General features: G+C 42.1%; 1 protein-coding gene across 2 annotated transcripts in view; it reads left to right on the forward strand.

Annotated features, from left to right (window-relative positions):
* Positions 1-26: 26 nt before the first annotated feature.
* LOC138959977 (integrator complex subunit 1-like) overlaps positions 27-27,681 on the forward strand; it is a 95,921-nt gene continuing 68,266 nt past the window's right edge. For both annotated transcript variants that reach the window (XM_070331693.1, XM_070331694.1), the window contains exons 1-11: positions 27-557; positions 2,477-2,776; positions 4,040-4,236; positions 4,878-5,015; positions 7,741-7,903; positions 14,460-14,577; positions 20,917-21,103; positions 21,441-21,586; positions 22,498-22,639; positions 23,436-23,618; positions 24,936-25,035. In XM_070331693.1, coding sequence (XP_070187794.1) covers positions 512-557; positions 2,477-2,776; positions 4,040-4,236; positions 4,878-5,015; positions 7,741-7,903; positions 14,460-14,577; positions 20,917-21,103; positions 21,441-21,586; positions 22,498-22,639; positions 23,436-23,618; positions 24,936-25,035 — 1,720 coding nt within the window. In that variant the 5' untranslated portion in view covers positions 27-511. The remainder of the gene's footprint in view (positions 558-2,476; positions 2,777-4,039; positions 4,237-4,877; positions 5,016-7,740; positions 7,904-14,459; positions 14,578-20,916; positions 21,104-21,440; positions 21,587-22,497; positions 22,640-23,435; positions 23,619-24,935; positions 25,036-27,681) is intronic.

A 27,681-nucleotide genomic window follows, 5' to 3' on the forward strand; every position in this document is an offset into this window, starting at 1 on the left:
AGTACAACATCTTTCTCTGCGTGTTTTATTTTGTGTTGGAAAATAATCCAAACTCAAATGGGTTCATTTTAAAGACATTTGTATTTTGACCGCTTTCAATTTTGTTGGAACTTGTTTTTGGGTATCACAACATCTGTACTCCAAGTTAGACGAAAGGAGTCAAATCAGATAACGAGTTCTCCCGCTCCCAACCTGAGTTCATGATGGTAGAGAGATCTGCGTATCGCAGCGGTTTGATGGATCTTTGTATATATGTTGAAGATACTGTATTGTCTATTTAAGCGGGAGTGTTTGTGCTCCAAACAGTTGATACATTGTTAGCAGAGATACGATTCCGTCGTTGTCTTCACTTCCATACATATGTAGCCTACACCAAGTTCATCATCATGATCATGTCTTTCAAGATCATCATGCAAGTTGGCTGATAGTCCAAGCAGTACTACGAGACTTATTATCCAGATCTGTTCAGTGTCAAACCTGCTAAACGTCGGTGAAGGCTGCCACAATCTCAATGGAGCGTCAGAAAGCAATCCTTGGAAAAAAGGGAAAGAGCAGAGGTGAGCTATAGTGCTCTAATTTAGATGACAAATGTTCAGCCAACTCAATCTATAAGCTTAATCTACAAAGCAGGTGTGTGTCTGTGGGTGGGTATGATGACCAAAGGCTCCGAAACAGATTCAGACGAGAATTGCAGAGTATATTCGTTGCCATTGAGTCGTGTCATTGCATGGGTGCCTGTGTGCAGACGATTGTGTGTGTACATGCAAGTGTGTGTGTGTGTGTCACTGTGTGTGTGTGTGTAATATTAATAAAATAAATGTTATAAGCGTATATTTAATGATAAAAGAAGTAAACAAATTATTCATCAAGACTGTTCCAGGAAATAACTAAAAGTTTTCAGAAAAAAACGGGTACAGCTATAGTATTATATTATGCCGGTATTTAACAACTTGTGTGTGCAGTTGTATACAAGTTTACATACAACTGTATGTTACTAAGTGTGGAACATTAACCAGGTTACAATGACCTGCAAAGTCAAGAGATACAGTCACTGCCTCAAGCGGGGCGGGGATGTAGCTCAGTCAGTAGCGCGCTGGATTTGTATCCAGTTGGCCGCTGTGAGCATGAGTTCGTCCCCACGTTCGGCGAGAGATTTATTTCTCAGAGTCAACTTTGTGTGCAGACTCTCCTCGGTGTCCGAACACCCGCGTGTGTACACGCAAGCACAAGACCAAGTGCGCACGAAAAAGATCCTGTAATCCATGTCAGAGTTCGGTGGGTTATAGAAACACGAAAATACCCAGCATGCTTCCTCCGAAAGCGGTTCTGAATATAAATCATTGGTAGGTTGGTGGCAAGCTACCGTTTTCGTGATTCGCCATAGAGTCCAGTTTGAGGCCCTGGGCGGTTGGGCTAGCCTAATACTAAGTACTACTATAGTACTACCTATAGTAGCAACTGGGTTCATTGTTTTTGATTCCCTGACCGACCCTATTTTTTCCTCCTGACCCTAGAACTTTAAAAAAATATGTTGATGAAAAATGACAAAACTCGATTTTGCAGACTTGGCATTGCAAGGAAAGTTATTCTTCTATGACAAAGTGACATCCAGCTCATGCGATTTCTAAAATAAAAACAAACTGGGGCTTTACCATAAAGTTGACACTGACAGGCCTCCATTTAAAACTTTTCAGTCACCATCGTGGATTGATGCCATCCAAAAAACAACACTAGTGTATGTGTGGCTTCAATTAGGCTTAGGACAGGCATCAGTCCAAGATGGGGAAAAGGAACAAAATCCAAAAACAGATCTGAACAACAAAGTGACTGTGGTGAGATGAACAAAGTTAAAAAAACAAAAGATATACTAGTAGGCCGACCCAAAGGTGATCACCTCGCCGGCATTTTGCAAGCGAGCCACACGCTCTGGAGATAAGGTCTTTATCTGTTTCATAAGTGTTTGTATGTCTGTCTACTTCAAAGACCTTTGGGTCGATGTATAAGTAATGAAATGGTTTGTTTTGAGGAAAAAGAAGTTTCAAATAGAAGCTTATCAATGTGTAAGTGTCTGTGATATTAGTTGTGCTAGTGATAGCTTCTCTGTAAATGAAAATCTTGCACCTTTCAGCCCAAGCAGCCTCTCCCAGTGGGTTGATAGCAATCTGATCTAGATGTGGCACTTTTCAGCACGTGTACGGGAACGTGTTTGGGTAACGTCATCAAATCTAGTTTTTACGTCACGCGTTTGCCAAGATCTGCAGTCTTTGTCGGAGCAAAACAACGTAATATTTGAAACTTTGGAGACAAAAAGTGAGTCACGGGTGACGCAATATCTACACGTATGTGTACAGGTCTTTGCTACACGTTCGATCATCTAGAACATTGTAAAAGGGGGGAGCATCCCGAGTGTCTGTGATATTAGTTGTGATGCTGATAGTGATAGCTTCACTGTAAAGGGACATCTTGCACATTTCAGCTCAAGCAGCCCCTCCCGGTGAGTTCATAGCGCTGGGCAAGTCAGCACCCCCTGAGCGATCCGAAATCAAGCGCCCATCCAGCCCCCAGCCTGTTGCTCGCAAGCTGATTGGAGCAGGAGCTAAGCGAGATGCATCGGCTTTGGGAGCAAGCGGTCTGGTGGCCAAGAAGCCGAAGGTTTCGCAGACTTTCACCCCACTGGGTCGTTCGGCTATGGAGCCCGAGCGTCGAGGTTCCCCGGGTCCTGCTTTCTCTCAGGCTCAGGTGCAGCTGATGGCTTTTGAAGAGGCTGCTATTGATGGTGAGAATTCAGACAAATAAATACAATGTACTATATTTTTTGCTTTACTGTGTTTTGTTTTGTTTTTTACTGTAGTGTAAGTGTTGTTTGATTATTGTTGATTGTGTATTCATTGTTATTCATTCAACTTTTTATCATAGACTTTCCTGGGCTAAAGTAAGTGGTTTTTATGGATAGTGAAACCTCTGCTTTGAGACCTTCCATTTCCCTGTAATTGGCGCATGCTGCCTGAATCGAATGGCGGGGTAAAAACTGTCATACACGTAAAAATCCACTCGTGCAAAAACATAAGTGAACGTGGGAGTTTCAACCCATGAACGAAGAAGAAGAAAAGAAGACCTTCCACTAAACACTGCCTCCAGTATTAAGTCTTAACCACCTCAGACAATGTTGTCATGGTATCACCACTAAATGTACCTTTCCTTCTATTTTAAGACCTAAATGGATCCGATTTGAGAAGGTCTTAGGAAAGAGGTACTGCTGTAGTTGCAAGAATGCTTCATAAGTTTCTTTGCTTGTCTAGAGGTGTACACGAATTTCTTGATATAGTTTTGTTACATGGCAGTAATTGGTGCTGGTTGAAGATCACTAATATTTTATTTTGTTATTCACGCTAATGTCAGGCTGGATTTACACCACTGTGGCTGTACACGTTTTTCTCTAGATGAAACCGGAATTTTAATAACTAGTGTGAATCATTGATATACATTTATTTTAGTTTAATTAAACTAATTTAACAAAGTTGTGTGTGGGACGGATGCATGTTAAATGATCAAACGACAGACGGGCGCAGTGGCGTGGTGGTAAGACGTCGGCCTCCTAATAGGGAGGTCGTGAGTTCGAATCCCGGTCGCTGCCGCCTGGTGGGTTAAGAGTGGAGATTTTTCCGATCTCCCAGGTCAACTTATGTGCAGACCTGCTAGTGACTTAACCCCCTTCGTGTGTACACGCAAGCACAAGACCAAGTGCGCACGGAAAAGATCCTGTAATCCATGTCGGAGTTCGGTGGGTTATGGAAACACGAAAATAACCAGCATGCCTACTCAACGAAAGCGGAGTGAAGCTGACTATGCTCTCAGAGTATAGTTTGGGGAACCCAAATGGGCAAACGAACTTACACGTAACCAGAAAATTCTGGAACGCCGAAGAAGAAGAAGATCAAACGCCCCACAATGATGTGCTTGGCAACCCCCCCAAAAAGTTGTGTGTGAGTATGTGTGTTTTTGTAATCATCTTTGCTTTGTGGTTGTTATTTTATGACAGTGGAACCATCAGAACTGTTGAGCAAAGTGCAGTTAGCGGCCAAGGATGGGGACGAGGAGACGATTGAAGGACTGCTGTGCGGTGCCGTCAAACACCTCAGAAACAACCGCTCCAAACCGGACCACACCATCTTTTTGTCGCTGATGTATCTGGCCAAGGCGCAGCCGTCTTTCTTTCTTTCTGACATGGCTACAGAGGTTTCTTACATTTCATTTTACAGCGGAACCCCCATTTTAAGAACCCAAAATTCTGAGAAAATAAGGTCTTTAAAAGGAGAGAGTCTTACGATGGAGGTTTATCTACAAAGGCTAAAGAACAGAACATCTAAAAACAAAAAAAGGTCTTAAAAGGGGGTTCCACTGTATTTTTTTAATTTTATCATCAGAACAGTTTTCTTAATCCACAAGAAACGTGCAGAGCGATTAGCAGCAGCTTCTTTTTACATGGAATTGTTCTGAAGGTAGACGAAAAGCAGCTTTAAGCACACTGCAATGTCCTAGTATAAGAGACATCATAATATCAATGGTAAGGTTTTGTGCCACATGAGATTCTTGTATTTGAAAACTAATGTAGCTTTGGTTTGTTATGATAGTTCATCTCAAGTATTAAACTGTCAGCATGTCACCATGACTGTTAAACTGTTCATTTATAATCCTCCACTTAGCTCCAAGAAGCTTTTCCCCCCCACTTTGAATGTTCAGAAATGTGTGTAATAGAACAAATGATGTTAGGTTATGAAAGTTAGAGAAAGATTTCAGATCAAAAGTGTGCATTTATATGTAATTAAACCAAATTGTGTGTTTGTACTTATTTTAATTGGATATTTTTTTCCTTGCAGGCTTTCTGCAGTGTCCTGAAACGTGACGTTTCCTTCAACTTCAAGGCCAAGGGCAACGCTCTGGTGTCAGTGCTTGCCTGCAATGTGCTCATGGCTGCATTCCTCAGCGAAGACAACTGGCCAGATAATTATGTCAAGGTTACTATTTGAATATTTTTGTTTTTGATCATTTGTTAATATTTAGCTCCTTGCACATGAGGATCTATGCATTTATGATTTTAAACTCAAGTAAAAAATACAGAAGTTACTAAAAAACAGTGTGATCTCCAGAGGAATGTACAGTGGTACCTGTGATGAAAGGACGCCCTTGGGACCAACTGAAAGTGTCCCTACATTGCAGGTGGCCTTTCATGACAGGTATATTTAGTAGAGAATAATAGACAAAGGGACAACTGAAGGTGTCCTTTCATGGGAGGTGTCCTCTCATGGGAGGGGCCTCACATCGCAAGTACCAGTGTATTGTCATTGCATGTTTACATTGATATCTTACCCACTATTGCAGGATTACATTGATGACTCACTGTTCCAGTTTTGCTTGTTGACTCACTGTTGCAGGTTTACATTAATGACTCTTTGTTGCAGGTTTACATTGATGACTCACTGTTGCAGGTTTACATTGATGACTCATTGTTGCAGGTTTACATTGACGACTCACTGTTGGAGGTTTACATTAATGACTCTTTGTTGCAGGTTTACATTGATGACTCACTGTTGCAGGTTTACATTGATGACTCATTGTTGCAGGTTTACATTGACGACTCACTGTTGGAGGTTTACATTGAAGACTAACTGTTGCAGGTTTACACATTGATGACTACCGTTTTTGACGGATTACAAGACGCACCGTTTTATAAGCCGCACCCTCGACTTTTAAAATAAAATTGGGACGAGCCACGTATAGGCCGCGTCATTATATTAGCCACCGTCGAAACAAATTTAATCAGATCGTGTCAATCAATGAAAGCAACTAGGCAAACGAAAGTACGGTATTTGGCGAAATCGGCTCCGAGAATAAACAAGTGAAACAAAGAAGAAAAGTGAAAAAGTTTGAAGAAAAATATCACACACACACAATTTGTAACCAACACACACATGTAGTCCCGCCCGGAATAAGCTTTTTTGGGATGATTTACGACTTTTGCGCACATTTCGAGCAGACGAAAACACATGGCGGCTCTCGCTCCTCCAACTATCGAGAGACACAAAAAAACAAAATCTCGCACGCGCGAGATCCTAATACATCCGATGTTTCTCTGTACGCTATCTTGTCTTGACGACTTGTTGACAAACGAAGATTCGCGAAAGAAAGAGAAAAGCGCCGAGTCTTGAGTAGAGAGCTAATAAAGTACCGGTAATTGCTAATCGAGCGAAATGAAAATCCGCGGCGACTTCCATTAGGTGAATGCTATTCAAGTTTAGGTAACGTTTTAGCCGCATCTTTTTATAAGCCGCAATGCGATTATTTTTGAGAAAAAAGTCGCGGCTTGTAGTCCGTCAAATACGGTAACTGTTGCAGAAAATTAAAAAACAGAGAAACTGCCAAAGTTCCAAAACTGTTTAACTGTTGCAGTTTTACATTGACGACTCACTGTTGCAGGTTTACATTGATGACTCACTGTTGCAGGTTTACATTGACGAATCACTGTTGGAGGTTTACATTGACGACTCACTGTTCCGTCGCGAAATAACCTTGAATGGTTGAAAACGACGTTAAACACCAAAGAAAGAAAGAAAGAAAGACGAATCACTGTTGGAGGTTTACATTGACGACTCACTGTTGCAGGTTTACATTGATGACTCACTGTTGCAGGTTTACATTGATGACTCACTGTTGGAGGTTTACATTGATGACTCACTGTTGCAGGTTTACATTGACGACTCACTGTTGCAGGTTTACATTGACAAATCACTGTTGGAGGTTTATATTGATGACTCACTGTTGCAGGTTTACATTGATGACTCACTGTTGCAGGTTTACATTGACGAATCACTGTTGGAGGTTTACATTGACGACTCACTGTTGCAGGTTTACATTGATGACTCACTGTTGCAGGTTTACATTGATGACTCACTGTTGGAGGTTTACATTGACGAATCACTGTTGGAGGTTTACATTGATGACTCACTGTTGGAGGTTTACATTGATGACTCACTGTTGGAGGTTTACATTGACGAATCACTGTTGGAGGTTTACATTGACGAATCACTGTTGGAGGTTTACATTGATGACTCACTGTTGGAGGTTTACATTGACGAATCACTGTTGCAGGTTTACATTGATGACTCACTGTTGCAGGTTTACATTGATGACTCACTGTGGCAGGTTTACATTCACGACTCATTGTTGCAGGTTTACATTGACGAATCACTGTTGGAGGTTTACATTGACGACTCACTGTTGCAGGTTTACATTGATGACTCACTGTTGCAGGTTTACATTGATGACTCACTGTTGCAGGTTTACATTGATGACTCACTGTTGCAGGTTTACATTGATGACTCACTGTTGCAGGTTTACATTGATGACTCACTGTGGCAGGTTTACATTCACGACTCATTGTTGGAGGTTTACATTGACGAATCACTGTTGGAGGTTTACATTCACGACTCACTGTTGCAGGTTTACATTCATGACTCACTGTTGCAGGTTTACATTCATGACTCACTGTTGCAGGTTTACATTGATGACTCACTGTTGCAGGTTTACATTGATGACTCACTGTTGCAGGTTTACATTGATGACTCACTGTTGGAGGGTTACATTGACGACTCACTGTTGCAGGTTTACATTGATGACTCACTGTTGCAGGTTTACATTGACGACTCACTGTTGCAGGTTTACATTGATGACTCACTGTTGCAGGTTTACATTGATGACATGCTGGGGGAGCGGGTGTGGGTGGACAGGGAGGACTGTAAAGGCTTTGTTGACAACATTCTCACGGCCTTCAGCACCAAGGCGTCTGCCAAGCACCTTGTGGTGGGCAATGAGGCGACTCCGCTCTCGGCTTTAAGCTCAGGTGGAGGTAAGGCTTTCCTCCTATGATTTACCTGCTTTTCCCGTTATCGAATTTTTATTACTACAAAGCGCTTAGTTGTAAAAGGTACAACCCCCTTTTTACATTTAGTCAAGTTTTGACTAAATGTTTTAACGTAGAGGGGGGAATCGAGACAAGGGTGTGTGTGTGTGTGTGTGCGTGTGTGTGTGTAGAGCGATTGAGAGTGAACTACTGGACCGATCTTTATGAAATTTGACATGAGAGTTCCTGGGTATGACATCCCCGGACGTTTTTTTCATTTTTTCGATAAATGTCTTTGATGACGTCATATCCGGCTTTTTGTAAAAGTTGAGGCGGGACTGTCACACCCTCATTTTTCAATCAAATTGATTGAAATTTTGGCCAAGCAATTTTCGACGAAGGCCGGGGTTTGGTATTGCATTTCAGCTTGGTGGCTTAAAAATTAATCAATGACTTTGGTCATTACAGGGTTCATACAGGTCATGGAAAACCTGGAAAGTCATGGAATTTGATTTTTAATTTTCCAGGCCTGGAAAGTCATGGAATTTCAATTCAAGTCATGGAAAGTCATGGAATTTAACAAAAATAAGACCCCCTTCATCCCCCCCTTCCTCGTCCTGATATGGCTCTGCGTAGTCGGCTGGACGTTAAGCAACAAATATACAAACAAACAAACAAAAATAAGAAAGAAAAAAAATTAGCCTTTAGCACGCCAGCGGCGATTTTCGTTGCCCAGCCATCCCCCCAGCCAGCAGCGATTTGCGTCGCCAGCACAAGGCTTGTTCGTATTACCAACTTCTCGTTCGTATTTGCATACGAGAATAATGGTATTTTTAACGGCACTTGAGCCAAAACGAAGCTCACTTCCTTCCGTTATCTCGTCGTGTCGTCTGCGCTGCATTTGAGTCGGTTTCGTCGAAGTTTTCTGCTTTTGTTTTTGCATCGATAAAGTACTTTAGCGCTTCGACAAGCAAGATGGAGGATGATGAGTTTGAAACTTTCTTTCGAGTTGTTTCTTGACAACAAAAAGTATGCGGAATTGGAACGAATTACAGAGGAAGATCTTCGCAATGAACTGTGTATCGCGGTGAAAAAAATGACAGTTCGTCAAGTCACAGTGACGGTTACGAAACGGAATTTACGAAAGTGCAGATGGATACAAACAGTGGCTGGTCCAGTCACAGGCGGAAGGTATCGTTCACTGGACCACTACTTCCATAGAAAGACCAGTCTTTCTATGGAAGTAGTGGTCCAGTGAACGATACCTTCCGCCTGTGGTCCAGTTTAGTGAAATGACAGGACCAGCAAACATTACTGATAATCTGACTGCGTAGCAAATGCTTGACTTGCTTGTCGAAGAGACACTGCGTAGAAACTGACTCAAATTCAGTGCAAAGCAAGCCAGTGTCAAAACTGGCAGTGACAAGACGTAAAAAGATTACGTGTTCGGAAATGGCGACCTGTGGATCTAGTCATGGAAAATGTTATTGAGGCTCATGGAAAGTCATGGAAATTTGTTTCTAAAATCCAGTGGGGACCCTGACATGTGCACGAGCTTCGTTGACGTACATCGCAAAATGTCATGACGTCACCACAACTTTCGGTTTTGGTTCGATCTGCGGATTACTTTCATGACGTTTCTGTAACTTTGCCTGTTTATAAGGTAGGAATTCCTGCACAGTTCTTTGCAAAGTGAAGCAGATATTTGGCAACTGACCTTTATCTAGTCAAAATAAAGTAATGACCTGGATTAGAAATGAAAAACCATGGCTTCAGCCGTTTGCGTGCCGAGGTGATGTTGTACATGTACAGGATTTCAGCACGTGTTTGTGTCCGTATTGTGTACTGACTCGACTGGAGATACAAGTTAGAGTAAACCAAACCCGTGATAATTTTGGGAAAAGTCGTTATAAGTCCATGTATGGACGGTCGTATGTCGTATCAGAGAGGTGGACGTAATATGGAGGTGAGAAATACTAAGACAAAGAAGGAGAACAAATCCGTCAGAGAAAAGTTGGTCGTAATATTGAGGGACCCGTAAAAGAGAGGGGTCGTAAAGAGAGGTACCACTGTACAACAAGTCTTTGCATGGTTTTAGAGAGAGCTTTGTTTATGAAGGGAGGGAACTCTTACCAAGTTAGCGGGAAACATTGTTTTTTTTACAGTTGTATGTAATTGTCAGTCATGTCACAGTCAAAGAATGAAAGTATCAATATAATCAAGACAAGACAATATTTGATGTCTTAATCTTGTCCTGTAAGTAAGGTGAAGAGGTTGTAGACTGATTGTTTTCTTCTTTAATTGGTATTGTGTATAGAATGTAGTTTTGTGTGACCTTTTCTTGCGGATGTCCTCAAAGCGTTATATGTCAATTTCATCCTTTGTCTGATCATGTGATGTACAAATCACTCTTCCATTTACAAGAAAGATTTTTTATCACTCTTATATTTGCGGTATAAGGGTAAGCTGGACCAGTACAAGAAAAGGATCATTGTATCATAGTCATATGTTTCTTAGTAACAGAATTGCCGGAGTGAGGCATCTGAGTGGATCGTGATTTAGTGCAAATTGGAAAATGCATTTACAATTTTTAGATGTAGAAACCCTTTTATCACAAATAATTGTGGGAATTGAGAACTCTAAGGTGCATTCTTTTTTTCATGCCCAAAAACTTGGCGCATTTAGCACTCAAGAGTGCATTTGGTTTTTTTCTTGCCCAAAAGTGCAAACAAAATTGGGCGAAAACTACAAATGAAGTTTTTGAAAAAATGTCTCTGCTTTTTGGATTGTGCACCATTTCAATCTGTTCATTGCACACTTTAGGGGAGAGAACTTGCACATTTTAACGCACAACTCAATGCTGCGTGTGTCATTAGTTTTGCTGTGAGAAAACAGGGGACCTTACTCTGAGATGACATTAAAATGTGCAAGTTCTCTCCCCTAAAGTGTGTAATGAACAGAATTGCTTTGGTTTTTGACTAAAGTTAAATTGAGCATTACAATACAGTGGTACCTCTCTTTTACGGGTCCCTCAGTATTACGACCGACTTTTCTCTGACGGATTTTTTCTCCTTCTTTGTCTTAGTATTTCTCACCTCCATACTACGTCCACCTCTCTTATACGACATACGACCGTCCATACGTGGACTTACAACGACTTTTCCCAAAATGATCACGGGTTTGGTTTACTCTAACTTATATCTCGAGACGAGTCAGTACGCGATATAGACACAAATACGTGCTGAAATCTTGTACGTGTACAACATAACTTCGGCACGCAAATGGCTGAAGCCATGGTTTTTCATTTCTATTTCAGGTCATTACTTTATTTTGACTAGATAACAGTCATTTGCCAGATGTCTGCTTCATTTTGCAAAGAACTGTGCAGGAATTCTTACCTTATTAACATGCAAAGTTACAGAAACGTCATGATAGTAATCCGCACATCGAACCAAAACCGAAAGTTGTGGTGACGTCATGATATTTTGCGATGTACGTCAGCGAAGATCGTGCACATGTTTTCTGTCTTGTTAAAAACAATGGCTGACGAACATTGTTTCAAAATCTGGAACTGTTTAGTTTTCCCCGATCCGTGACCGAGTGACGCGATAAACAACCACGCGTTCGTTTGAATCAATAAAATCTCTTCACAATCCCGTCTGTGAGGTTTGAAGGTGAGTAGTGTTGTAGTCTCCTAAATTACTCAACACTGTGGGCAGTCCGGAGTGCAGTCATGTCCCTTGAATAAGCAAGTCAAAGTTTCATCGGAAAAAACGACGCTTTTCGCTACAATTTTACATCAGTGTTAACACACTGCCGCGGTTCTTTACGTCTGCAAAGGCTTATCAGTTTTTGAACCTTGCATTTGGGACACTTTTCTTTGTTTTTAACCAAATCTGTGCGGGGTATCGTATGACTATGATTAGTATCTGGTATCGAGATCGATGTGCATCACTGCATGCTTTTGTTTTGGACCGCATGCTTTCGTTCGACCTCAGTGTGTTTATTTGTAAACCTGAACCCACGAGTGGTTACAGGGCTTGATTAAACAAGCAAGAAAACTATATGTGGGTAAATAATTCAAAAGAAAACTGTTTACCATAATCGTCTACTCTAAGGAAAGAATAAGTTCTATAACATTACTTTGTGCGCGGCATCAATCAAAACGCCGATGTCATTCCGGATCATTGACGGACCCGGACATAAACCAATCCTCCATGTTATGACCCCTCCATATAACGACCGAATTTTGGTTACATTTTGAAAGTCGTTAGAGGTACCACTGTACTACCAAGACTTTGACAAAATTCAATTTTTATTGTCAAAAAAGTTATTGCTGTTTTAGGAAACTGTAACCTCTCTACTCTGAGTGAGAGACAATTTGAATTATTGTCCCGAGGGTGTTTGTTTAAAAGTTATTAGTTGTTTTGTGAGGTAGGGGCAGACAGAATCATAAATCCAAAGAATAAATATGTCACATCTAATTTGAATCCATAGCATGAGCCAAAATGGTATTGTTCTCTGATTATGAATACCTGTTCAAAATTCAGCACAAAAAGGACCTACACCGCCTCTGTAGTAGTGCTAAATGTGAATAAATTAATGATTAAAACCAAAGTGTTAAGCACATGTTCTGTTGCAATTTTTTTAAACTTTCAAAGTGATGAGCACATGCATTTTTGCCATTAGTGAGCCTTTCAAAGTGATAAGCACATGTATTGTTGCCATTAGTGAGCCTTTCAAAGTGATACGCACATGTATTGTTGCCATTAGTGAGCCTTTCAAAGTGATACGCACATGTATTGTTGCCATTAGTGAGCCTTTCAAAGTGATACGCACATGTATTGTTGCCATTAGTGAGCCTTTGAAAGTGATAAGCACATGTATTGTTGCCATTAGTGAGCCTTTCAAAGTGATAAGCACATGTATTGTTGCCATTAGTGAGCCTTTCAAAGTGATGATAATATATTCAGGGTTCGTACAGGTCATGGAAAACCTGGAAAGTCATGGAATTTGATTTTTAATTTTCCAGGCCTGGAAAGTCGATCATGGAATTTCAATTCAAGTCATGGAAAGTCATGGAATTTAACAAAAATAAGAAAGAAAGAAAATTAACCTTTAGCACGCCAGCGGCTATTTTCGTCGCCCAGCCATCCTCCCCCTTTGCCAGCCAGCAGCGATTTGCTTCGCCAGCACAACTTGAGGCTTGTTCGTATGACCAACTTCTTGTTCGTATTTGCATACGAGAATAACGGTATTTTTAACGGCACTTGAGCCAAAGCGAGGCTCACTTCCTTCCGTTATCTCGTCGTGTCGTCTGCGCTGCATTTGAGTCGGTTTCGTCGAAGTTTTCTGCTTTTGTTTTTGCATCAATAAAGTACTTTAGCGCTTTGACAAGCAAGATGGAGGATGATGAGTTTGAAACTTTCTTTCGAGTTGTTTCTTGACAACAAAAAGTATGCGGAATTGGAACGAATTACCAAGGAAGATCTTCGCAATGAACTGTGTATTGCGGTGAAAAAAATGACATTTCGTCAAGTCACAGTGACGGTTACGAAACGGAATTTACGAAAGTGCAGATGGATACAAACAGTGGCTGGTCCAGTTTAGTGAAATGACAGGACCAGCAAACATTACCGATAATCTGACTGCGTAGCAAATGCTTGATTGACTTGCTTGTCGAAGAGACACTGCGTAGAAATTGACTCAAATTCAGTGCAAAGCAAGCCAGTGTCAAAACTGGCAGTGACAAGACGTAAAAAGTTTGCGTGTTCGGAAATGGCGACCTGTGGATCTAGTCATGGAAAATGTTATTGAGGCTCATGGAAAGTCATGGAAAAGTCATGGAATTTTGTTTCTAAAAACCAGTGGGGACCCTGTATATTGTTGCCATTAGTGAGCCTTTCAAAGTGATAAGCACATGTATTGTTGCCATTAGTGAGCCTTTCAAAGTGATGATAATGTATTGTTGCCATTATTGAGCCCTTCAAAGTGATAAGCACATGAATTTGTTGCCATTAGTGAGCCTTTCAAAGTGATTATAATGTATTGTTGCCATTATTGAGCCTTTCAAAGTGATAAGCACATGAATTTGTTGCCATTATTGAGCATTTCAAAGTGATAAGCAGATGAATTGTTGCCATTTTTTAGCCTTTCAAAGTGATAAGCACATGAATTTGTTGCCATTATTGAGCATTTCAAAGTATTCTGCTCAGGTCCAAGGGCTTCAGATTTTCGAGAAGAACAAATTCCTCTTCCGAGAAAAAAAAATCGAGAGAGAAAAAATCAAGGAAAAAAATTGAAAAAGACAATTTGCCTAATACTGTATAACCAATGTCCTCCATAAAACCGTCCCCTCTATTAGTAGGATTCCGCCCGCGTGAGTCACTTTTGCAAACAAAGAGTAAGTGTGTTAAAAAATATTAATTCAGTGAATGGATTAAAATTGAAAAATTGGCAATGCAAAACTTTTATTGAATTTAGTCAGTTTTTTTGCTGTGTAAAGTTCATGAAACATACGTCCAGAATGCGCCAGATTGCACATGTATTGTTGCCATTTCAGCCAGTCCATCGCAGAATGTGGGGGAGGAGGATGAAGCGTCAAAGAGTTCTGACGGCGCAGACAGTGAAAAGAGCTCTGCGTCTGCCGTTCCTGGCTCGGACTTGCCTGTCTATCCCAGGTGAGTCAAACACCTACAATCATTCAAAGACGTATCTCTCATACAGGGAAATAGCTCAGGCGGTAGGGGCCCTGGCTTCATAACCAGTTTTGGCTATCTGCATGGGTTCGATCCCCACGTTTGGCGAGGGATTTATTTTCCAGAATCAACTTTGTGCAGAATCTCCTTGGTGTCTGAACACCCCTGTGTGCCCGCATGCGGACGATAATGAACCCAAGTTCACAGCGAAAGTTTCAGGGCTTGGAAACTTGCTTACAGGCATGCAGAAAAAAACCGGTAGTGCCGTACTGTATGGCACCTCAGTTTTTCCCCGGAGAAATCAACCCAAATTTCCATGAGGGCAACCTCACAGGACTATATAATACAGTTGAATCCCCTTTTAAGACACCCCCCCCCCCCCCAATTAAATTACATATTCTTACGCAACTCACATAGATAGCATTAACTTCAGTTAAAGTGCTAGGACACTGAACTACGCTTCACCCCAAAGGGGAAGCAACCCCCTAAAAAAGAACGGCATTGACCTATAACCCAAGCTATACAAGAGTCGAGGTCATACCGTCACGTGACCTATCACGCGTGACCCGACCGCCGCCTATGTTAGAAACTCACTCCTACTTCAGCCACCAAGTAGCTCGGACGCTTTTCACACTACGCTGCAGGCTTTTAGCCTACTGTCTTCTGGACAGTGTTTCACCCCGTCTACAGGTCCCTGCTTCTCATGCACAAGTTTGGGTGAGCTCGTTCTAATTTATTTGCTTTTGCTTGCGTTTCTTTCTTTCTCCGTTGTTCGGTCTGATTGTTGTTTATCAATATCATAACTCAGACTGGTTTTTGTCAGCAATGGCTGACAAGGAGAATTAGAAACCACAGACTAGTCAGTAGCTGCTGAGGTTTCTCCTTTTACGTTTCGCATAAAGAGAAAGGCAAAGGCACTACCATTTCCGTTCTTGACCCAGCTTCTCTAACTTTTGCGTCTGTTAAATAACCTTGTATGGTTGAAAACGACGTTAAACAACATATAAAGAAGAAAGAAAGAATGTCTGTAAATTTTGGACCCTATGAATCCAATCATGCCAGTGCTGAAGCAGGTTAAATTTAGGTTACTTCAGCCAAGGCAAACGCAGTGGGAAAGAGATTACTTGTGTTAAAGATAGTTTGCTTCCCTTTTTGAGATGTTTTCGACCCAAATGTATAACATGTTGCCATTCGTCGAGTTTGCGCTCGCTCCCGGCGGGAGTGGGCGACGCAGTTTGTTGTCACGCATCGAGGTTCCGCCTTCATGCACAGTCTCTTCGGCTGACGTGCACGCAGAGGAGTGTGTTTACTTCATACGAGGAGCGTTCACGCTCTACAGGTTAGTCAGGTTCACCGGTAGCCAGGTTCTCTGGTGAAAGTGTTCCAGTTGGGCCGGAACTAGTAGCCCCCCCGCCGCGGCTGGGGGGTGAAAGTTTGACTTTCCCGGAGGCTATCGCTCTTTTTTAAGAGGCGGAACTCACGGGGGGTCAACACCGGACAACAAGTTGGGCCGGAACTAGTAGCTCCCCCGCTGAGGCTGGGGAGTGAAAGTTCGACTCTCCCGGAGGCTATCGCTCTTTTTAAGAGGCGGAACTCACGGGGGGTCGACACCGGACAACGAGACAGATGTACTCACGGGCAGACTTTTATGTCTCGGTGAATGTGTACATGTCTCAACTTCCTCCTTTTGGGCAGGAAGCTGCTTTCGGGCAGGCTTTGCACGGTTCTTCCGTTTTGCAATCAGCCTCGCCTGTGGTGGATCGTTTTAGTGACGCAGCTTGTCACAGCGAATTTCACGGTCCAGCCTCAGCAGATTCGGAGTTCGACGATTCTCACTCAGTTTCTGAGGAGGAAGTTGATGTCAAGTTGTCACTCAAACTTTAACCAGCTATGGTTACTGCAGCTCAGGTGTCTGCCAAGTACTTCGCTGAAGGGGTGACAGCTATGGCAAGCTCTGCGGCACCACCAGCCTCAGTGGTGGGTGATTTCCGCCCTGCTTTAACGGAAGTTCAGGGATATCGTTTTAGCGAGTCTCCTTCTGTTGCTTACGAACTTTCCAAGGTGCTGGCTAGAACTTCGGGTTCTGAGAATAGCTTGCCTGTGGATACTGTGCCTTTACTGGCTGCACACGGTCAGGTTCCTGATGCTGCTCAGCCATGGTTTGCCTCAGACCAGTTACGGAAGCGAGCACTTCGTTTCATTCACGCAAGTTTGCTCTCTCCCGTCGTCATCACAGTCTTATTGAGACTTACGCTTTGCCGAGTGCACCGCTTCCGGTCACTCCGGAGTTGGCTAATCTCAGGGAAGATGTCTATAGTTTGGACAAAACATTGTGCTTACTCTGAAGGCGCATTACTTGGTTTGGATGAAACGGGAAGATACTCGTTGGAACTTGCGTCTCTTTCAGAGACACTTCTTCGATCTCTTTCGCGGTCGGTCGCGGGGTCGTTGAATCCTTTCGATTTTCGAAACGACTCTAGCGTGAAAGACGTCCTCATACTCCTGGCCTCTTTGGCTAAGGTTTCAGCCGGACAAATGTCAGTCGCGGCACGGTCGTACGCACATGCGGTTTACACACGCAGGGACGCTTTCTTGTCTGGCTCTAGAATTTGAACTTGTGGAAGTTTTCTCATATGTTTCTTCTTTTCTATAACTTCCTTTGTGGGCAGCGATGCGGCGTTGCTTTCGCTTGCGTCACCCGCTCAAGTAACGCTTCACTCGCTGAGCGATATCCGTAGGCCTAGGTTACACCAAGCCTAAGAACTTAGTTTATTCTTTTCTTCGTACTACGGAACCGCTTCCGGTTGCACCGTACTTGTCGATCATACATCTTAAGGTTCATAGCAAGGAGAAACTGTCTGTTGTCAAGAACAATGATCTCCTGGCTGTGGAAGATCGTGGACGCACTTCTTTCTATTATCGTCTTGGTACAAGACTTTGATTCGTTCTTTCCCTTGTGCGGTTTCGTACTCACGGGATGCCTTTGTGTTCTGTCGGCACACATATTCAAAGGGTTTAGCTTCGCTGTTCGTCTGGGAAAAGGCCTCGGCCGACAGTATTGTTCTGTCGGTGAGACTTTAAATCTCTTCCTTGCTCGAGGGTTTTCTTTGCGAATCCTCCTCTTTGCACGCGGGCTCTTTAACAGAGAGAATCTCACAGCAAAAGGAAAAGCCCACGGCAGGCCTCGGCTTTTCTTATCAGAGAAAAGCGCTAAGCTGGCCTTTCTCAGCTTTGGTTTATTATCTTCTTCTCGGCGTGGCACGGTGCCAAAAGTTAATACCCACCACTTTATCTTCTCGAGGCGATTTAGCGGTAGGGTTCAGTGGGCAAACAATAGCACGCTTTCTTGCATACTCTTGGCACTTGTCAACTGGAGTATTAGCGTTCGGCCACTCTTCTCTCTGCCTCTGTGTTTTCCCACAGCGGCTGGAGGGGCGATTAGGACTCTCACTTTATTGAGGGAGGCACTGGGGCCCTTCCTGTTGGGTCACTTATATAGATCGTGCCTATGTTTACTTCCACCTTCGGATATACAAAATAGATCGGAAGTGGCTACTTTTTATTTAATTCAGATCTTCGGGGCTCTGGTTTCGTTTTCTAAGCAATCAAATGAAGAGCCGGAACATGTTAGTGTCTTTTCTTGACTGGTTCACAGACACAACCAATCTTTGGATTCTCACACCACTGCTCATACAGGGCGTTCCCGTTGGTTCTCTCTCCACCAGGGAAGCAGTTCTGTCTCTTGTGGAATTCTTTCCCCTTGTCAGGGGATAACATGTGTTGATTCAATCAGACAACACCACAGTGGTCTTTTATCTCAATAAGCAGGGGGTGGCATCTCGCTCTCTATCACTGCCACAGCGAGCATGCGAGGTTTTGATGTGGCTTTTACCACCACGAAATCTTATTAGCAGGGAGGTACCTTTCTGAGAGGCTCTAGGTCTTGGCAGACTCTAGTCAGCCGGCCAGGAATGTCCACTTGGATTGGACTCTATCTCGCTACACGCTTCTACTCCTTCTGGTGAATTTGGAGAAGCCGCTGGTAGAAGTTTTGCCTCTCGGTACTATCACCTTCTGCTAAATGTTCGTCTCCCCGTTCCCGGATAATACTCAATTTTACTTTGAGCGGCCTGTTGGTCGCACATTATGGGCCCACTCAATCTTGGTTGCCAGGCCTTTAGGCTGGCAAGAGGGCGCCGTTTTTGTTTTTTTACACTCGAGCCACACGGGTGTCTACTGTACGGGAATCATTGAGACGCTCAGTGGGCAAACAATAGCACGCTTTCTTGCATACTTCTGCCTCAACTCTGGATTTGGTCTAGAGATTTCATAGGGGTTCAGCGTCTTCGTTTTTGTGTCACTTTGCTGGCTTGGAACATTTGGCGTACTATTAACGGAAAGAACTCCACTTCTCTCCGTTCAATGCGGGTGGCGAACCACCTATCCTGGCTTTCCGAATTTTCTCCCACGTCTCTGAATTAAGACTTTATGCGATATCAGTTGCACTGACACAGCTAGGTCGCAAAATTTTTTCACTTGGGTTCTTTTTAGCCAGCGTGATTAAGGGAACCTCCCTTTGGTTTGCTGAAAGCAAATCTCCAGTCCAGGCTTGGGATTCGCTCCCAGTTTCGGAGTTTTTGAGTTCGGATTGTTTAATCCTTGACAAATTAGCCTTGTTATTCTAAATACGGGAAGCCGTCATACTTACTCTAGTAGCTTCTGAGAGAAGTGCGAGTAAGTGCATTTTCTGTCTGGTTTTTGCTTTAGACATCTCTTTGGAGAAAGACTGATCTATAGCGCTTAGGTTTAATTCAAAATTTCTGACAAATAAGCAGAAACAGGAGTAACCAGATCCGATAATACAATTCTACCAATTTGCAATATTTTGGCTCTGCTAGAGCCATATTTAACCAATTGTACATTTCGAGCTTGAATATATTTCTGACTCGCTTGACTAGTGGCCCCCTTCATCACCTCCTTCCTCGTCCTGATATGGCTCTGCGTAGTCGGCTGGACGTTAAGCAACAAATAAACAAACAAACTGATCTGTTTAGATCACCAGAACAAAGGCTTTTGTTTATTTCCATCAACACTTCTAGAGGCAATGATTTAGTGAAGTCAACTTTTAGCTAAATGGACTGCCACATTGATTAGGCATGCCTACAGTGGTGGCAGGGAAAAGGGGGGGGGGGGGCAGTCAGTCCTCCCTTTTCAGGCAGCACGGGCTCAAGAGGTCAGAGTGTATAGGCCTCTTCTTTATCTGTTCTCAAGTCTGAGAGACTTACATAAGTCATGAATGCAGCTTATTGACCGTTCAAGGACGTAGTCATGAGTTTTCTATCGGCGGGGTATTTTAAGTACCCGCTGTTTTAATACGCATCTACTAGACATCTTCTGCAGAAGATGTCTTTTTATGTGTTCCTGGGAACGTATCTGGTGCTCGGCAGAACAGTAATTTCGGTCTGCCAGCTATTGTAGCTACAGGCCAGATACTTGCAAGATGTTAACTATGAGTTCATTTGCCCACCACCTAAATTAGCAATCTGCTATCTATGTGAGTTGCGTAAGAATATGTAATTTAATATAAAATTTCAAAAATAAATTTTGATTTAATTAATATACTTACCAACTCACATATTGGATTCCCTCCCAGCCTGCCCCGCAAATTTTTTAAGGGGTTATATGTTTCAATACGGAATGAGTTTCACCGGTATACATCCTGCGCAGGCGCAGTACACCGGTAGTGTAAATAATCACCAAGGACCATGCCTTATATGGCATACGGTTTTTGTTTCAGAGTTATTTCCCCACGTTGCCATGTAAGAGTGCTTCCATGTCTTATCACAAAACGAAGTTATTGCTTAGGGTTTCCCTAAAAATGAACAGATCACTTCAGTAGGAGTGAGTTTCTAACATAGGCGGCGGTCGGGTCACGCGTGATAGGTCACGTGACGGTATGACCTCGACTCTTGTATAGCTTGGGTTATAGGTCAATGCCGTTCTTTTTTAGGGGGTTGCTTCCCCTTTGGGGTGAAGCGTAGTTCAGTGTCCTAGCACTTTAACTGAAGTTAATGCTATCTATGTGAGTTGGTAAGTATATTAATTAAATCAAAATTTATTTTTGAAATTTTATATTTAAGACTTCCTCCCTTTTAAGACCTTAGGTTTTTTGATTTCCTGTTCATATCCTGTGTAAATTTACCCCCATTTTAGGACTCCCTCCTTTTTACGACCTAATTTTCTCAGATTTTTGGAGGTCGTAATAGGGGGGTTCCACTGTATCTTATCCTTGTCTTTATCATTGTTACCACTGCTCCACAGGTACCCCTACCAGCTGACCGGCATTCAGACATACGTCCTGGACGTGGTGCGAGAACAGCTGGTCAGACGACAGACCATGGACGCTTCCTGCCGCAATCTGATCCGTCTGATGACCGTCACGGCCGGCTATGCAGAGGTTCGCTTGACCTCCTCTCAGAGACTGGAAATGTGGCTTCAGAATCCCAAGGTGGGGGAAATTTCATTTTAATAGTGAACTTATTTAATATGGCGGAATTAAGATTTGTTTGATATGCTGAAGCGACTTATTAAATTATGCTTTTTCTGTTGAAATTTGTTTGTTATTCCTGCGGAACCTCCCTTCTTATACCATTTCGTCTCATGGCATTGAAAGTAACGCCGTCAATTTTAAACTTAAATAGTCTTCGGGTTAAGATCTTGGAAAACCTGAGAAAGTCAGGGATAAAATTAATATGCAGAGACAACGAGTTGAAAATCACAGTTTTAAAAGGGGCAGTGTTGAAAGGGATGTTGTGCTGTAACAGTTTGATTGATTCATGTTGTAGTTGACACGCACGGCTCAGGATCTGCTGCTTGCGGTGTGCACCAACTGTAACCAAGACGACAAGAATGATCAGGAGGTGCTTCAGCAGCTGTTGAAAATCCGCCTCAAGACCAAGCCACTGGTGTCTCATTTTCTCACCTGCATCAGGTACATGAATATGGCATGCCCAGTTCACGGAATTGCCGAATTGTGCTGAATCAGCAACACTTTTGCCCAGTAACTAAGCGGAATCAAAGATCGGCAGCGATTTGCCGAATATGTGTAATGGCTTAGCTGAATATTTGCGCAATGGCTTCCAAAACTTTTCTAAGCCATTTTGCATGTGCGATAAATCACTGCCGATTTAAAAAAATGGGCAACATTTGCCAATTACGCGAAATGGTCAAAAATGGTTTTGATTCCACGAATTCGGCACAACAAATACACCTGTGTGTGACAGCAGAACATATCATTTGTGGATCAAGGCAGATACAGTGCTCATGTTTTTTCTTATGTGATAATTTTCTCATCTGTAGCGTGGATATATATGTGATTACATGGGTGTCACAGCACAATAGATAACTTGTAGATCAAGGCAAGCGTCTCTGCTATTGTGTGTCAGCAGTGGTCAACCATCTGCATAGTTTTGTGGGAAAATTAATTTAGAAAACACAATTTCAAATCTGTTCTAGCTTTTTTATACAGTTTTGCCAGCTTTTACAAAAAATGAAGAGTATTAGTAACTTTTAGTTTTTTTTGAAGACCTTTGTTAAAAAAAACGTGTAGAAATGTTGCGTGCATTTTTTGTTTGTTTGTCACAAAAAGTTTTACTTGCATTGATTGATTTACGGTTCAGATTGACTTAGTTTTGCAATTTTTATTCATTCAGTTTTTAGAGAACAGTTCTCAAAAAATAAAGATTGAGTTTTCTAATATGTTTTATTTTAGTTTGATCAATTCCAAGCAGAGAATTTTCTTCATCAGTGTGAAATGTGAAAAGATTGTGTTTTGTGCGTATGATATCATAAGCACACACAAAATTTGACAGTGTGCATTGCTTTATTCTTTACTTACCACAGAGAACTGCTGGGTCAGCATCCAGAGAATGTCCGCCTGGTGGTCAAATTTACCATCATCAATGAACTGACCTCGGCTAGAAACCCCAACAACATGTCACTCCTTGGCATCGCCTTCAATCACTCCCCGGAAGTTTCTAGCAAGGTGAGTTGACTTTGTGCTTGTCAAGTGAGCTGCATTCGGGTTTGTCAGCTTGTTTCATGTTGAGGACTTCTGAATTGCATTACGTTCTGTGGCTTTATTACCAGAATATAATTTCCTTTGCACTAACACTTAAACGCATGTGTGCACACATGCATGCTTGCACTCACGCATATACACGCACGCATGCACGCACACACACACTTAAAACACACACTTACACACACACACTTACACACACACACTTACACACACACGCACTTAAAACACACACTTACACACACACTTACACACACACGCACTTAAAACACACACTTACACACACACACTTACACACACACACACACTTACACACACATGCACTCACGCATGCACGTACACACGCACACATGCACGCACACATACACACACACACACACACACACACACACACACACACACACACAAATCTGCTGGAGAAAGCATAGAAACACATAAATACAGTCTTTGTAAATTTGTGTACAGTTGCACGTCTGTATGTTTGTCAAAAGTATATCTTTTCTCTATGACAAACATATGAGAAGCTTCTAAATGCAGAGAAATAAGTAGTGTTGTTATACAGTAGAACACCCCTTGTAAGATCTGAAAATAATCTGAGAATATCAGGTCTAAAACGGAGCGAATCTTGAAATGGGGATACATTTACACAGATTGTGAATAGAAAGTCTAAGAAAACAGGGTCTGAAAAGGGAGTGAAGTCTTAAATTGGGGGGTCTTAAAAGGGGGGTTCCACTGTAATACCTTGATTTCTGCGTGTCAGGTGTTGGCGGAAGTGTTCCAAGACTTGCTGTCCAATAAGGATGACTACCTGCGGGCGCTGAGGGGTCTACTGCGAGAAGTGATACGCAACACTCGGCAGGACATTGACTTTTCCGTCTACTGCCGCTCCTTGACCAAGGAAAGACCAGAAGCCAAGTTCGCAGAAATGGACGCTGCACTCAAGGTGGGAATTTGGATAGAACGAACAAACTTTATTACTCAAGGATGGAGTGTTTAGGCTGACACCTAGTCTTACAATCTGTCGCTGCTAAACTAAGACATAAAGATAGAGACAATAAAAGGACAATCGTCAACGGCAAGCATACAGCATTACAAAGTACAACATTACCTATACGAATATCAAGACGAATATAGACGACAGTGCTCGCTGAAAAGATTCTTCTTCTTCGTTCATGGGCTGATACTCCCACGTTCACTCATGTTATTGCATGAGTAGATTTTTATGTGTATAACCGATTTTACCATGCCATTCAGGCAGCCATAGGCCACTGGGAACTGAAAAGATAAAAGTTAATGTTGTTGTTGACATTTGACGGCATGTCTTCTGATTAATACTTGTGCATAAAGCTAGTTTTTGATAGAATAAAATTAGCTTAGAGTGGAAGGGAAGAGGAGAGAGACTTGGAAATGAACCAGTAAAGAGGTCATTTTACCAGTATTGCTACCAAATACTGGCAATCTTCGGTGTCTGGACACCCCCGTGTGCATGCATGCGCACGATAAGGATCCCAAGCTCACAGCGAAAATCTCAGGGATTGGAGACACGAACACATGGATGCAGGAAAAAGAAGCAAATTGGGTAGCGCCGAACTGTATGGCAGCTCACTTTCCCCAGGGAGAAAGCAGCCCGAATTTCAACCTCACAGGAATGTGTAATACTTTATTCTCATCTTTGTCCTTAATGTTATTTGCATTTGTGACAAAAATGGGGCCTGATAGCTCAGTTGGTAGAGCACTGGACTTGTGATTCTAGAGTCACGAGTTCGAATCCAGGCGGGAACAGACACAGGTCAACTTTATGTGCAGACTCAGAGACGGTATCCATATCCCAATCCCGTGTCACCACAGTGGCATGTAAAAGCAGGCCTGAAAGTGGCGACTGTTTTACTCGCCATGGCGAGTAGAAACATGTAAATGGCGAGTAGAAATGTAAATCTACTTGCCAAATGCAAGTAAAGTTGCTGAAACAAATTGTTGGTTTGGTGAGTAAAAATACAAAAATGTGCTCTCTGGCTAGTAAATTATGAGAAGTACTAGCCAAAGGCCAGTGCCCCATTTCGTGGACTTTCAGCGCTGAAAAGTCCTTGGTCATTCCGCCATAAGTGCAGGTGGCTAATTACACCTAAACATGTACATGCGACTCTTGTAGCTTCTAGCCTCCCAATGGGAGGAAGCAACCGGAATTTCCCAGCAATGGGATAATAAAGTGAAGTAAATGAAATTGAATGAAAATAATGTGTTTGATTTTTCTGTGTAAAAGGAGCGGTACGTGCTGTCTGTGGCTGACCTGATCTCCCTGTGCATGCTGCTCACCATCACCCCGGCGGTCAGAGAGGCCGTCGCTCGCAACGACCACAAAGGTCAACTTTTGCATTGATCTCTACACTAACATTGTAACGTTGTCGTGGACATTTGTCGTAACTCGATTCTTGGCGATTTTGATGTTTTTGTGCTTTTGACAAAGAAAATCATTCTCCATGGACAATATTCTCTTAAATACGATTGACAATACATGATTAACATTCTTTTCTTTCTATCCATACCAAGTACAAATACAAACACTTTTTCATAACAAAAATAATCAGTTTTGGCCTTCTCCTGAAAAGCTGTCTGAAACGAGTTACGCCAAAATTCCAGGACAACATCAATTTGTTTTAGTTGTGTCTAAGTATATGCGCTTTTTTTAATGAATCTGTTGGTTACTTTTCCTTGTGTACAATTACGGATTTGAAGTTTAATGAAGAGTGTACACGAGACATTTTCATAAGCCATGAATAAAAATGTAAGAATAAATTGTTTTTAACTCCTTCCAACCGTTTTACAAAATCCTTACCTGTTTAGTTGTGCCGGCAAAATGTGTTGATAAACCAGGTGTCTAATGTAATTGGTTTGCGCTCAATCCTCATGTTTAGTGAGGGATTTGAGTTCACTTTGTGCAGACTCTCCTCTGTGCTTCAACACCCTGTGTGCACGTATGCGCACGTTAAAGATTCCCAAGTTCACAGTGAAAGTCTCAGGGCTTGGAAACATGAACACACGCATGCAAGAAAAAAAACCAAACATTGGGTACCGCCGTACTATATGGCAGCTCGCTTTCCCCAGGGAGAAAGCAGCCCGAACTTCCATGAGGGTAACTTCACAGAACATTGTACTACATGTACTTTATTCTTATCCTTATCTTCAAATGTTATTTGCATATTTGACCAAAATATGACATTTAGCACACAGATCTCTGTTTCCATGTGTATTAAGTGTCATATTTAAACGCAGTCAAGTTAAACAGAGGTAAAAAATAAGGTAGGGCCATACTATATCATACCTGTCAAGCTCTTGTGGACTCTCACCATAAGATTTTGCTAACAAAACCATAAGTTTGCACCAAAAAGCATAAGACAACATGCAAAATTGCAGAAGTCGTTAGATTAATCACCACAAGAACTAAATACATGCACACATACACACACAAAAACAAGAAATCAGCCTTATATCACACATAAGAAAAACACACTTTTCTCAACACTGAACTGCACTGTTTTATGTAATTTTGAAATGCAAAGCATGTTTAAATGTAAATTTATTGTACCGAGAATCACCTAAATTGTACAAAGACAGTATACTTCCAACCAGACACACATTTAGTGATTTACACCCCTCACAAATTTTTATTAGAATGCACAAAAACACCACTTGATAGTAAAGGCACAAAACAAGTGTGTTTTAACAACATTCATTCATTGAACACAGTGATTCAATCAGTGAATCATGAATGGAAACCCCCACCACAAAAGAGAACATTTTAACCAAACAGAACATGTAAAACACACAAGCTACAAGCCAGAAACTCATGTGTGTCTCAACAATCAAGGACAAATACCAGATCAACAAAAATATGACATGTAAATGCTTTAGTTTGAGGTCGCGCATGTTTTAAAAACACGTCGTATATGATCGGTTGTGACAGACATCCGGTGTCAACTTTCGCTCTCTACCTCTTCGAAAAGGCATAACGCCCTTATTTTTATTTATATGGCTTCACACTAGGTACAACGTGAGAAAATACTGTGTAGATACTAGAACAAAACAAAAAATTACATGTAAATGCTTTGGTTTGAGGTCGCGCGTGTTCTAAAAACAAGTCCGACATGATCGGAGGTGACAGGAATCCGGCTACTTTCACTTTCGATCGCTAGCTCTTCGAAAATGCATCACAACTCCCTTAGTTTCATTTCTATGGCTTAAAACTTCGTACAACGTGAGAAAATACCTTGAAGATACCGAGAACAACACAATAGTACATGTAACTGCTTTAATTTGAGGTCGCGTGTGGTCAAGCGTTGTCGCACAGTACTCGGTCAGATCACGCTGACGGTGTGCTCATGCGTGTTGCCTTGTACTTCCGCCGGATCAGTTACCGCGAGATTTTTTAGCTGTTACTGTGTTCTCGGACGAACCTTTGCGATCTTTTTTTTATTTGACCAAATTTGTTTTGTAAAAACCGTAAGATCTTCGGCATATGCCGTAAGACTTGAAAAACATCAAAATTCTGTAAGCATTACGCGAAAAACGTAAGACTTGACAGGCATGCTATATCATAGTATATGGCAGTCGCTTTCCCCAGGGAGAAAGCAGCCCAAATGTCTAGGAGAGTAACCTCACGAGACTATTTAATACCTTATCCTTATTGAGTCACTTGAGAAAAAGTGACTCTATGTAATCGGTCAGTGTTAGTCTGTCCGGCCGGCCGGCCGGCTCATATTTTGTTTAGTCGTGACCTCCAATGACCTCTACACTTTAACGATGGTTTCGTTGACCTTTGACCTTTTTCAAGGTCACAGGTCAGCGTCAAAGGAAAAATTAGACATTTTATATCTTTGACAAAGTTCATCGGATGTGATTGAAACTTTGTAGGATTATTCTTTACATCAAAGTATTTACATCTGTAGCCTTTTACGAACGTTATCAGAAAAACAAGGGAGATAACTAGCCTTTTCTGTTCGGCAACACAC

The sequence above is a fragment of the Littorina saxatilis genome, linkage group LG2, assembly GCF_037325665.1.
Source record: "Littorina saxatilis isolate snail1 linkage group LG2, US_GU_Lsax_2.0, whole genome shotgun sequence".
Lineage (NCBI taxonomy): Eukaryota > Metazoa > Mollusca > Gastropoda > Littorinimorpha > Littorinidae > Littorina > Littorina saxatilis.